This window comes from Bos indicus x Bos taurus, chromosome 14, assembly GCF_003369695.1.
Source record: "Bos indicus x Bos taurus breed Angus x Brahman F1 hybrid chromosome 14, Bos_hybrid_MaternalHap_v2.0, whole genome shotgun sequence".
Lineage (NCBI taxonomy): Eukaryota > Metazoa > Chordata > Mammalia > Artiodactyla > Bovidae > Bos > Bos indicus x Bos taurus.
This window is the reverse complement of record NC_040089.1, coordinates 12577380-12588448: the sequence shown is the minus strand read 5'-3', so window position 1 is coordinate 12588448 and position 11069 is coordinate 12577380. Positions and strand designations below refer to the sequence as shown.

Below are 11069 nucleotides of genomic sequence, written 5' to 3'. Positions count from 1 at the left end.
AAATCATGTGTCGTGTTGGGCAAAATTCTAGGTCGACGTGAACATGAAAGGTATACAGATGTACGTGGATTCTATTATACATACACACTTACTATGGTATTCAGAAAAAAATTTAAGAGTCAGTGAGCTAGGAAATCAATGCCTGAAATTCGGCCAATTTTTAATTGGCTCAAGACACTGCCAGTCCCCCTCCACCCCAAGAAACGGAAGTAATACTTGGCTCCTCTCCTTAGATGAGAATCGATGCATTGTGTGTGTGTGTGTGTGTGTGTGTGTGTGTGATTTCGAGTCCAATGATAAAGAGAAAAGCAGACCCAGAAAGGAAGTCAACGTCCGGTTTGTCCAAGCAGGAAAGAGTTAACGGTTTTCCTTACCGGGGACTCTGCCGACTCCCCAGGCAGGATCCGCCGGCTCGCCCCCTTCCCTCTTCTGGGGAGTCTGGTCCCGCGGCTCGCGCCCCACTCCCCCGGGCTGTATCCTCCCGTCTAGCGCCTTTCATTTTTCCCCAAACCTGGGAGCCCAAGAGTGGTGCAAACCGGCGCCACGGGGCGCAAAGAGGATTCGTCTCTTTTCTGAAACCTGGCTGCGGAATTGGGAACTCCGAGAGAGAGGCGCGGGGGTGGGATGGGGGTGTAGACGGACGGGGGTGGTCCCCCGCGGCGCGCACCCGCGGGCGCGCTCCTCCCTTACTCCAGCTCCGGAACCCGCAGAAAGATCTCAGGGATTAGCGCGTACCGCGGGGAGGCTGGGGGAGAGGAACGCTGGCCCCCGCGGAGATACGTGTAGGTCTGCGCGGGCAGGGCCAGGAGTGGGGGCCCTCTGAGACTTTGGCAGCAATCGGGGGATTCATTGTGGGTGGAAGGTGCCCAGTCGAGAAAGCTGCGCACACCCAGAATGCATAACACCCCCAACAAATGCAATGGGTGTTTATTCACAACGCGCTCTCCAAGTATACGTGGCAGCGCGTTGCTGAATTATTTTAGTAATTCCAGGCACCATTTTTCTTCCGTATACCTCTGATCAGGTATCCCATCGACACTTAAAAAACTCCCCGGCAAACACACACTCAGAGCGCGCGCCCATCAATACCCCTTCTTTCCTCCTCTCTTCGCAGGAGTCATTTTCCAAAGGCTGCCCCTTCCCCGGCCTTAGGGAGGCGCCCTTCCACCCGGACGTGCATGGCGCAGCCGTGGGTACACGGTGTATTCTCAGCGTCGAGGGATCAGCGGTTCTGCCCCAGATGATTTAAGAACACAGGACAAGTATGCGGTTTGTCCAACACAGCGCTGCTCCAGAGGAACCAAGCAGCGCAGAGAGACGGTTTGAGCGGGAGCAAAAGAAAATGGTAGGCGAGCGCAGTTAATTCATGCGGCGCTCTGACCGTGTTTACACCCGAGAGCTCGACGCAATGGAGTGCCAGGCTCAAAGAGCTGAATCTCCTCCCCTCCTCACCAGCGCCCCTCCCGGGTTCCTAAAGCAGAGAGCGGGGGAGACAGAAAAAAGATCCTCTCTGGTGAGTCCCCGCCCACCAGCCCTTTATAGGCGAGGGTCTCCGCTGCGGAGGACCCCCCGGCTGCGCATCTCGCGGCTACCGCTGCGGCTGGCTCGCCGCGGCCGCCGCCTGGCTCCACCACTGCCTGGAAGGGCAGGGCTACTCTGAGGCTTGGCGGGAAAAAGAACAGAGGGGAGGGGCCGTACCTTCTCGGTATAAAAGCCAGTTTTCTGGGCTTTATCTGACTCGCTGTAGTAATTCCAGCGAGAGGCAGAGGGAGCGTGCGGGCGGGCCCTCCAGGGTGGAAGAGCCGAGCTAGCCTAGCGAGCGGAGTCGCGCTCCGGGCGCCCGGGGAAGGGAGATCCGGAGTCAAAGGGGGGCTTCTGCGCCTTCAGCCCGGCCGGCCCCCACCCCACCCACCCCGCGGACCCCTGCTAGCGGTCCGCCACCCGCGCCGCATTCGCGAAACTTTGCCCACTGGAACTTACAACATCCGAGCGACACCAAGACTCCCCGGACGCAGAGAAGCTCTTCTGCCTTTTTGGGGAGACACTTTCCCCCGCCGCTGCCCACGACCCGCGCCTCTGAAAGGCGCTCCTCGCCGTTTTTTGGACGCTAGATTTCCTTCGGATAGTGGAAATACGGGTGAGCACCCGGACCTATTGGCCTTTTTCATTTATTTTTGCTACCTCCTTAACGCCGCGATGAGCAGAACGCCCGAATCGAGTGTCTTTTCTCCCATTCCTGCGCTATTGACACTTTTCTCAGAGTAGTTGTGGCTGGTCGGGTTGGAGTGGAGAGGAACCAGAACTGGGTCGGGGTACAGTGACTTGTCAAGATGGGAAGAGAGAGGAAGGCAGAGGGAAACCGGGGGTGCGTTTTCTGAAAGTAGCCTTTAGAGGTTTTTCCTCGCCTTAGATGGACGCTGACCCCGGCCGGGTGGACATTCATGCTTTATTGCATTAATTGCTTTTTTGCCTTTTGTCGGGAAGAAGAAGGGTATGCTTCGCGGTTGGCAGAAAACCCTTTACATCCTGAACTCCTTGGAGTAAGAATTACACATTGCATATGTGAGCGAAGAAAGCTCCGCAGCCGCTGACTTTTCCCTGTCTGGAAAAGGGCATTTAAATTTCGGCTTACTGCATTTCTGACAGCCGGAGACAGACACTGCGGCGCGTCCCACCGCCGATCCCCTCGGCGTCTTCAACGCTCCCGGCTCCTTTTAGAAGTTGGCCTTTGGCTTTTTTTTTTTTTTTTTTTTAAGGATAATAAAATTAAAGATTTTGGTCTACAGAGAGGTTAGGATTCGGTGTTGGGAAGGCGCGGGGACGGGGAAAAGGAAGGTGGGGCAAAGATGTGTCCGAGTCTCCTGGAATTATTGACTCGGGGTCGGAGGGAATGAGGGCAAAATCTCTGCACCCAGCCTTGGCTCCCCGGCCGCCTCCGGGGTCCCCGCGCGGGTGTCCCTGCGCCCCCTGAGATGCGGAGGACGGCCAGGAGCGGGGCTCCGGGCTTTTCGAGAACAGCTGCTACCCTCGGCGGGTGAGGGGGAAGACGCCAGGCTCCGGGCGCAGAATCGTAGCAGGGTTTCTGGCGCAGTTGGGTCGCCGTATTGAGTGTTGAAGGGAGACGTCTCTGTTATTATTTAACACTCTCCTTTTATTTATGGGGGGGAGGGGGGGGCTGGTTGGAGAAGGGCTAAGGCTCAAAGCTGAGCTAGCCACCCCAGCCGGAGAGAGAAGGAAAGCCCGCAAAGGAAGGAAGGGGGGCGCGCTGGGGGTAGGGATGCGGGAGGCGGAGAAGGGAGGCTGGGAGGGGCGGCGGCGCCGGCAGGGGAAGCAGCGAGACGAGGGCGCGCGAGTGGGAACGGGCGCGGCGCTAGGGACCCGGGAGCGGGAGGGGGCTGAGCGCAACCGCTCCAGCCATGGCGCCTCTCGCCGCCTCCTTCAGGTGGCGCAAAACTTTGCGCCTCGGCGTTTGGCAGATCCTATTCTCCACCGCCGCCGCTGCCACCGCCGCCGCCGCCTCCCCCGGCCTGTGACGGAGGCCAAAGCTGATTTCGATTGCTCGGCGGTGGCGGGGCAGACTCCCGGGCTTCGCGCTCCAGGCTCCCCGCCGGGGAGCAGAAAAGCCCCGCGGCGCTGAGGAGCTGGTTCGCCAAGTGTGTGTCTGAGATAGTAGAGGGTCACTAAGAGCGGGCTAAAAGGGTGCCTTTTTTGTCCGTTCCCCACCTCCCATCAGCCCCATTTAGGGATAGCGCTGGAAGGGGAGTGGTTCTGGATTGTGGCGCGCGGTGCGCGCTGCGTGGGGTTTCAGCACCATCCAAGACCCCTTTAACTCAAGACTTGCCCCGTCTTTGTGTGCCCCCTCCGGCAGGCTTGCAGCGATGCCCCTCAACGTCAGCTTCGCCAACAAGAACTATGACCTCGACTACGATTCGGTGCAGCCTTATTTCTACTGCGACGAGGAGGAGAACTTCTACCACCAGCAGCAGCAGAGCGAACTGCAGCCGCCGGCGCCCAGCGAGGATATCTGGAAGAAATTCGAGCTGCTGCCCACCCCGCCCCTGTCCCCTAGCCGCCGCTCCGGGCTCTGCTCGCCGTCGTACGTCGCGGTCGCCTCCTTCTCGCCCAGGGGAGACGACGACGGCGGCGGCGGCAGCTTCTCCTCAGCGGACCAGTTGGAGATGGTGACCGAGCTGCTAGGAGGCGACATGGTGAACCAGAGCTTCATCTGCGACCCCGACGATGAGACCCTCATCAAAAACATCATCATCCAGGACTGTATGTGGAGCGGCTTCTCGGCCGCCGCCAAGCTCGTCTCGGAGAAGCTGGCCTCTTACCAGGCTGCGCGCAAAGACGGCGGCAGCCCGAGCCCCGCCCGCGGGCACGGCGGCTGCTCCACCTCCAGCTTGTACCTGCAGGACCTGAGCGCCGCCGCCTCCGAATGCATCGACCCCTCGGTGGTCTTCCCCTACCCGCTCAACGACAGCAGCTCGCCCAAGCCCTGCGCCTCCCCGGACTCCACCGCCTTTTCTCCGTCCTCTGACTCTCTGCTCTCCTCTGCTGAGTCCTCCCCGCGGGCCAGTCCCGAGCCCCTGGCGCTCCATGAGGAGACCCCACCCACGACCAGTAGCGACTCTGGTAAGCTGGGACCCTCCAGGCGCGTCAGAGGGGTCGGCTGGCTGTCTTTCCTATTCTCATTGGCTGCCAACTCAAGGGGCCACACTTCAGTTGCCCCCACTCCCCGCCCCCCGCCCCCAGCCTTTTCCCCCTTATATTTGGAAAAGAAATGGAAAGTCTGGAAGGATCTGGGAGCTCACCATCCCTGAAACACTGAGCCTTAGTGTTCTTCCCACTCCTTCCCCTAAGATAGCCCTAGTGGCCAGTCCTCTCCTTTCCCTTCCCTCCCCTTAGGAATTTCTTTTGGGTTTTTAAATCTTCTAGCTTATCTAGCAACTCAATCCGCTCCCTCTTACCCCTCTTAAGCATTTTAATTGCCCTGGAAGGGGGCGGGGCGAGTCGTCGTCGTGGAGTTAAGAGAGGATTGATCTCTCCGAGAGTGAATGAATTACCTCCCTCCTCCCTTCAGAGTTGTTGGGATCTAATGGACTACAGATCAACAAAAATGAAGAGAGTCAGTGTACAGAGACCGGGCAGCCTCCCTCCTGAGCGCTGGGAGCTAGTGAAAAGTGCCTTAAAAGTGTATGGACTGAGTTGGGATCTTTGCACCTCTTTTGAACACTTAAAAGCCAGACCTTTCCAAAATTGGACTTCGTTTTTTCCTTCCCCCACCTTCTAGGACTTTTGGCAAAGCTGCAAGACTTTTTTTTTTTTCTTTTTGCACTTCCAGTAAGATAGGGGGTTGCTAAAGTTATACCAAAGATTCGCAGCTATCATTTGCAACACCTGAAGGGTTCTTGGTAAAGATAAAGTCCCTTGCAAATAGGAGGTGCTTGGGAATGTGCTTTGTCTGGGTGTGTCCAGGGCCTCATTAAGTCTTAGGTAAGAATTGGCATCAATGCTGTATCCTGGTAAATTGTAATTTTCTTGTCTGTGCCATAAACCCAGCTGTCATTTTCCTCCCTGAGACTCTGTCTTCTTGAGAAGAAAAGCAGAGATGATTGGCTACCTGTCTGGGAATAACTTTGTGCCAGGGTCCTTTTTATTTTTTTAGCCACACCCAATGGCATGTGGGATGCTTAGTTCCCCAACCAGGGATCAAAACTTGCCCCCTGTGTTGGAAGCATGGAGTCTTAACCACTGGACTGGCAGGGACGTCCTCCGGGTCCTCTCTTACCTAATAATCCTTTGTATTGGCATAGCATTAATTTCATCTGGTCACTGATTGCTTTAAGGAAACCGTTGTTAACTGGGTGATTTTTTCTTTCTTTCTTAAAGAGGAAGAACAAGAGGATGAGGAAGAAATTGATGTTGTTTCTGTGGAAAAGAGGCAGCCCCCTGCCAAAAGGTCAGAATCGGGGTCACCCTCTGCCGGCAGCCACAGCAAACCTCCTCACAGCCCGTTAGTCCTAAAGAGATGCCACGTGTCTACCCATCAGCACAATTACGCAGCGCCCCCCTCCACTAGGAAGGACTATCCCGCCGCCAAGAGGGCTAAGTTGGACAGTGGCAGGGTCCTGAAACAGATCAGCAACAACCGCAAATGTGCCAGCCCGAGGTCTTCGGACACGGAGGAGAATGACAAGAGGCGGACACACAACGTTTTGGAGCGCCAGAGGAGAAACGAGCTGAAACGCAGCTTTTTTGCTCTTCGTGACCAGATCCCAGAGTTGGAGAACAATGAAAAAGCCCCCAAGGTAGTTATCCTTAAAAAAGCCACAGCGTACATCCTGTCGGTCCAAGCAGAGCAGCAAAAGCTCAAGTCAGAAATAGACGTGTTGCAGAAGAGGCGAGAACAGTTGAAACTCAAACTTGAACAGATACGGAACTCTTGCGCCTAAATTGACCTATTGGAGGGAGGAACTGGACTCCCTCAGGAAATTCTCATTTGTTACTAAGGGAAAGTGAGGAAAAAGGTTCCCTCTGTCAACTCTTTACATAGGAACGTCTTTCATATGCATGAACAACCTCACAACCTTGGCTGGATCTTTAAGACTGAAAGATTTAGCCATACTATAAACTGCCTCAACTTTGGGCATAAAAGAACTTTTTTTTTATGCTTACCATTTTTTTTTTCCTTTAACAGATTTGTATTTAAGAATTGTTTTTAAAAACTCCTGAATTTCACCCAATTTTCCTTTGTAAATATAGCCATTAAATGTAAATAACTTTAATAAAATTTATAGTAGGTATTCCTACTATAATATAGGTATAATTTTTTTATTTAAGTACATTTTCCTTTTTAAAGTTGATTTTTTTTCTATTGTTTTTAGAAAAAATAAAATATCTTCAAATATATAATTGAGCCAAATCTTAAGTTGTGTTTTGTTTCTTTCTCTTTTTTCCCCCCTCATTCCCTTTTCATCAATTGCAAATTAACAGTATTTGGCCCTTAAGGGAAATGAGCTTACAAGGATAGGAAAAGAAGTCATTTAAGAAAGGGTGAGGGCTTTTCTTTGTTCTGATGGGTCTGGGGACTTAAGGTCTTTAAGTTCTCAGGGTTATAAGATGCTTCCTGGAGATCTGTGATAAGGGCCAGAGTTGATACTTCAAAGAATGAAAGGGCAATAGGCTATTGAGAAGGTTAGAGGTAGGTAAAAGGGATGCTAGAAGTTAAAGATAACAGTTATGAATACAAAGGAAGGTGAGGACTGGGGATTTGGAAGAAGATGAAGGAAAAACTCAGTTTGGAGGTTCCATGCCATTCCCCAGCTCCATTGGAACCTGGGGTTCTGCCCATTGAAACAGTCAATGGCAAAAGAGTAGGAACTGACTTTTGCTGCTAACCTGCAGTAGCAGGCACTCTGGGAGACAAGTTATTAACCCTATTTTACAAAAAGGGGAATATAGAAGCTCAGAGTGGTTATAGAACTTCTCCACAGCTACACAGTAAAAGGCTGAGTCCAAGTCCCGTATTTATTGAAAAGCACTCCACACTTGGCTATCATGCTTGAGTTCTTCCTGTGTTGGCAGTACTGAGATCAAGGATGCTTTGGGGTTGGGGCCTGATGGGCTGACACAAGAAATAACCATATTTAGGTTTCAGGCATTTTTCTAAGCATTCTCCTTCTCGTAACTACCCCCAGCAGCTGTATGAAGAAGGTACTGTTGATTTCTCCATGATAAGGAAACTCATCCATGTGCCTAAGGTGCACTGATAAATGAAGAACAGAAGCAGGATTCCAAGGCAGGCTTAACCTGTGCTAATCCACCTCTCAAACAAGCCAATAGCATTAAACTGGCCGGTCTCAAGGACCTGAGGTTTCAGCACTTAGACCTGATGGAACCTCAGTTCTTCTTTTCTCCTTTTATTTTGTATTTGTTTGTATTTTGTTGTTCCTTGCTTAGTTTTTCCTTTCACAAAAAGAAACTCACAGCTCATTCACGCCTGTTGTTGTTCAGTCACTAAGTCCTGTCTGACTCTTTGTGACTCTATAAGCTGCAGCAGGCCAGGCTTCCCTGTCCTTCTCCATCTCCTGGAGTTTGCTCAAAGTCATGTTCATTGAGCCAGTGATGCCATCCATTCACTCCTACCTTAGTCATTTGTTAAATGAGTCTCACCAGTTGCTCCTGGAAAGCAGCCAGTATGGAAATGCTACTGTCCAGATCATAAAACATACTTGGTCTTCATCATGTGAGTCATTATTATTTTGGAAATGACAAACTCCCCTTCCTTTCAACCCCTTTCACACAGGGACACGCATGATACATGCTCATCACTAGAACGTGAAAGGCATTTTTGAATGTAGATTTTAGGCTTCCCTAGTGGCTCAGAATGGTAGGGGTAAAGAATCTGTGATGAAAGAGACCTGAGTTCGATCCCTGAGTTGGGAAGATCCCCTGGAGGAGGGAATGGCAACCCACTCCAATATTCTTGCCTGGAGAATTCCACGGACAGAGGAGCCTGGCAAGCCCCAATTACTGACTAACATATATATACACACGTTATTAATTATGAACCTTTGAAAACCCCACAGTCCAAACCAGAAACTAGAACATTGACGACATAGGTGAATGGAAGTTACTATCACTGTTATAATTATATCATTGTCTCAGCATCAGAGTAGATCTTCAGATCCCTGTACTTACTTGGGAATTTAAATCTACCATGACCCATAAATCGACAAATAATTACTGTCTTTGGCTTTGACCTCTAAAATAATTTGTTCAAGTCCTTAATGTCTTTTTCCTTGAGGCTTTATTCTGGATCTTAAGTCCTACCCTAATAGCTTCAAGCTGTCACAGCCTACATCCTAAATTCAAAGGAAGATACTATCCACAGAGGTGGAGTAGTTCAAAGTGTTAGAGAAGCAGAGGCAAACTTACAGCATTCACTCTCTGCCCCTTTGTGGCTGGAGTACAGCCCTGGAGTGAGTCACTGGGGAACACGGAAGGTGTTAGTTTAAATCACTGAGTCTGGACAAGCCTGTGGAATAGGAGAGAGTGTTTCTCACTAGAAAAACAACTCCCCGTTCCAAATGATCAGGAAACAACTTTTGGGATGCAGACCTTGGCTGTGGAGAAGAAAGGGAACCATTCCAAATACATATCAGGCTCCCCCACCTCCTTAGGCTTGTGAAGCCAGGGAACATTCTGAAAACAGACTAGATGCCAACTTCTTTCCAGAAAATCAGGCTGACCCTGACCCTCAATAAATTGGTCCTCCTAGCCAATCCAGAGCATCCCCAGGGTTTATGCTGTTGTGTAATCTTATTTTGTAGGTAACAATGATCAAGAACTGGAGAAGGAGGGATGGACCTTATGATTCGGTCAGGAATATACAAGAAGGAATAAGTTAATATTAACTATACCTTTAACCCAGGATGCTGTCCAGGAATTAATGCCTTCCCCAGGGGATTCCTGGAGTGGTTTTGCTTAGGGATGGAATGTATAAAGAGGAACAAAGTGTTATTTTATGCTGCCATTTGGATAGAGATCCACATTATAAAAACAATCAATCAAGCTTTTAAATGCACAGTTTTCACAATCTCAGCCTCAGAACTGGGTACTTACAGCTAGGATGTGTAAGTAGATTTCTCTGCTGGTCTTTAAGACAAAGTTTGGGAAAGAGAACAAAATAATCATGTTAGGGTTTTGTTTTGTTTTGTTTTGTTTTTTGTGTTTGGTGTGGCTTGGTTGCAATAGCCCATGAGAATTTGTTAGTGTACACGCTGAGGGCCTCTGAAACATTTCTTCCCAACAATGCATAAACTTTAGGTTAGAAGAGGCTGAAAGGTGTCCCCTGAGACTATAAATGCATTTGTAGCTTTACAAAAGGATCCTCTTTTAAGATATAAACCTTTTGTTGTTGTCCTTTAGTTGTTCAGTCATGTCCAACTCTTTGTGACCCCACGGACTGCAGCACACCAGGCTCCCCTGTCCTTTACTATCTCCCAGAGCTTGCTCCAACTTATGTCCATTGAGTCGGTGATGCCATCCCACCGTCTTATTCTCTGTTGCCCCCTTCTCCTTCTCCTTCTCCTTCTGCCTTCAATCTTTTCCAGCATCAGGGTCTTTTTCAATGAATCGTCTCTTCGAATCAGGTGGCCAAAGTATTGGAGCTTCCTATTCAGCATCAGTCCTTCCAGTGAATATATATTACATGCCAGTTTCAAAGAAGGAGGTAGACACAGCTAACAGAATGAGAACAGGTACCTGTTTGGAAAAAAAGAAAAACTACAAAGACTCTACCACCCACCACAAAAGCTGTAGCAATAATGTTTCTCTAGTCTAGATCCTTCCAGGGTGAAACTAGACTAATTCTATTTATTTATTTTTATTTTCATCACTCTAGAGATTAATTCCAAATGTAAAAGAAATACCTAAGAATGCTCATTTTGCCAAACTGGTTTGAAGTGACTCAAAATGACTCTGAGTTGATTTCTCATTTTGTTTTAAATCTTGTTTCTTTCAATATTAGTCTACACTAAATTCTTTAGGAAGACACAGTGGAGGGGATGTTAATGGTGTGTAGACCTTCTGAGGCTAAAGGAATGTGCTTTGTTTTTACACAATGCCTGGGAGCAGCTCAACAGCAATCCCCAACACTTTCTTCCTTTGTCAGCCCATCAGCCCATCCAGGGATAAAACAGGCCAGTGCAGTCAGGGGTGTCTCCGGACTAGGGAATGGGAGAACTCAGGGAGAGAGGATTAACCTTCTTTACACACCTCCTATCTACTTCTATCTCTCGGCCCCTCCCAGCAGCCCACCTAGAGAGTAATTTTTTAATGCGATGACACTGCAGTTTAGACAAGTTCTCCCAAAGTCACATAAGCAGCCAACAATAAAAAGAAAACAACCACAACAGTAGTCAGTCTACTGTGAATTTTATATACAGTTTTCTTAGTTCACCACCCCCCAAGCAATGCGTAGAAGATAAATTAAATTGCTAATCCCTAATTTACATATAAAGAGATTGAAAACTTCTAGAGATTAAGTAATTTGCCTGCATTCA

At 49.8% G+C, this 11069-nt stretch overlaps 1 protein-coding gene across 3 annotated transcripts; it reads left to right on the top strand.

The window, feature by feature from the left end:
- The first annotated feature begins 485 nt into the window (after positions 1-485).
- MYC (MYC proto-oncogene, bHLH transcription factor) lies at positions 486-6925 on the top strand. 3 transcript variants are annotated; one of them, XM_027560849.1, is made up of 4 exons: positions 486-782; positions 1115-1513; positions 3869-4635; positions 5893-6919. In XM_027560849.1, exons 3-4 carry the CDS (start codon positions 3879-3881, stop codon positions 6453-6455), a joined length of 1320 nt encoding a protein of 439 aa, XP_027416650.1. In that variant the 5' UTR covers positions 486-782; positions 1115-1513; positions 3869-3878; the 3' UTR covers positions 6456-6919. The 3 variants fall into 3 exon arrangements, with proteins under 3 accessions (XP_027416650.1, XP_027416649.1, XP_027416651.1); XM_027560848.1 differs by lacking the exons at positions 486-782; positions 1115-1513 and adding an exon at positions 1568-2137 and having other exon boundaries at positions 5893-6925; XM_027560850.1 differs by lacking the exons at positions 486-782; positions 1115-1513 and adding an exon at positions 3552-3653.
- The last annotated feature ends 4144 nt before the right edge of the window (positions 6926-11069 follow it).

What these genes read in the sequence shown, in the direction of transcription:
- MYC (XM_027560848.1), top strand. Translation starts at nt 3,879, where the DNA reads ATGCCCCTCAACGTCAGCTTCGCCAACAAGAACTATGACCTCGACTAC. An exon ending in CACGACCAGTAGCGACTCTG is followed by an intron (nt 4,636 to 5,892) that starts GTAAGCTGGGAC and finishes TCTTTCTTAAAG; the next exon opens with AGGAAGAACAAGAGGATGAG.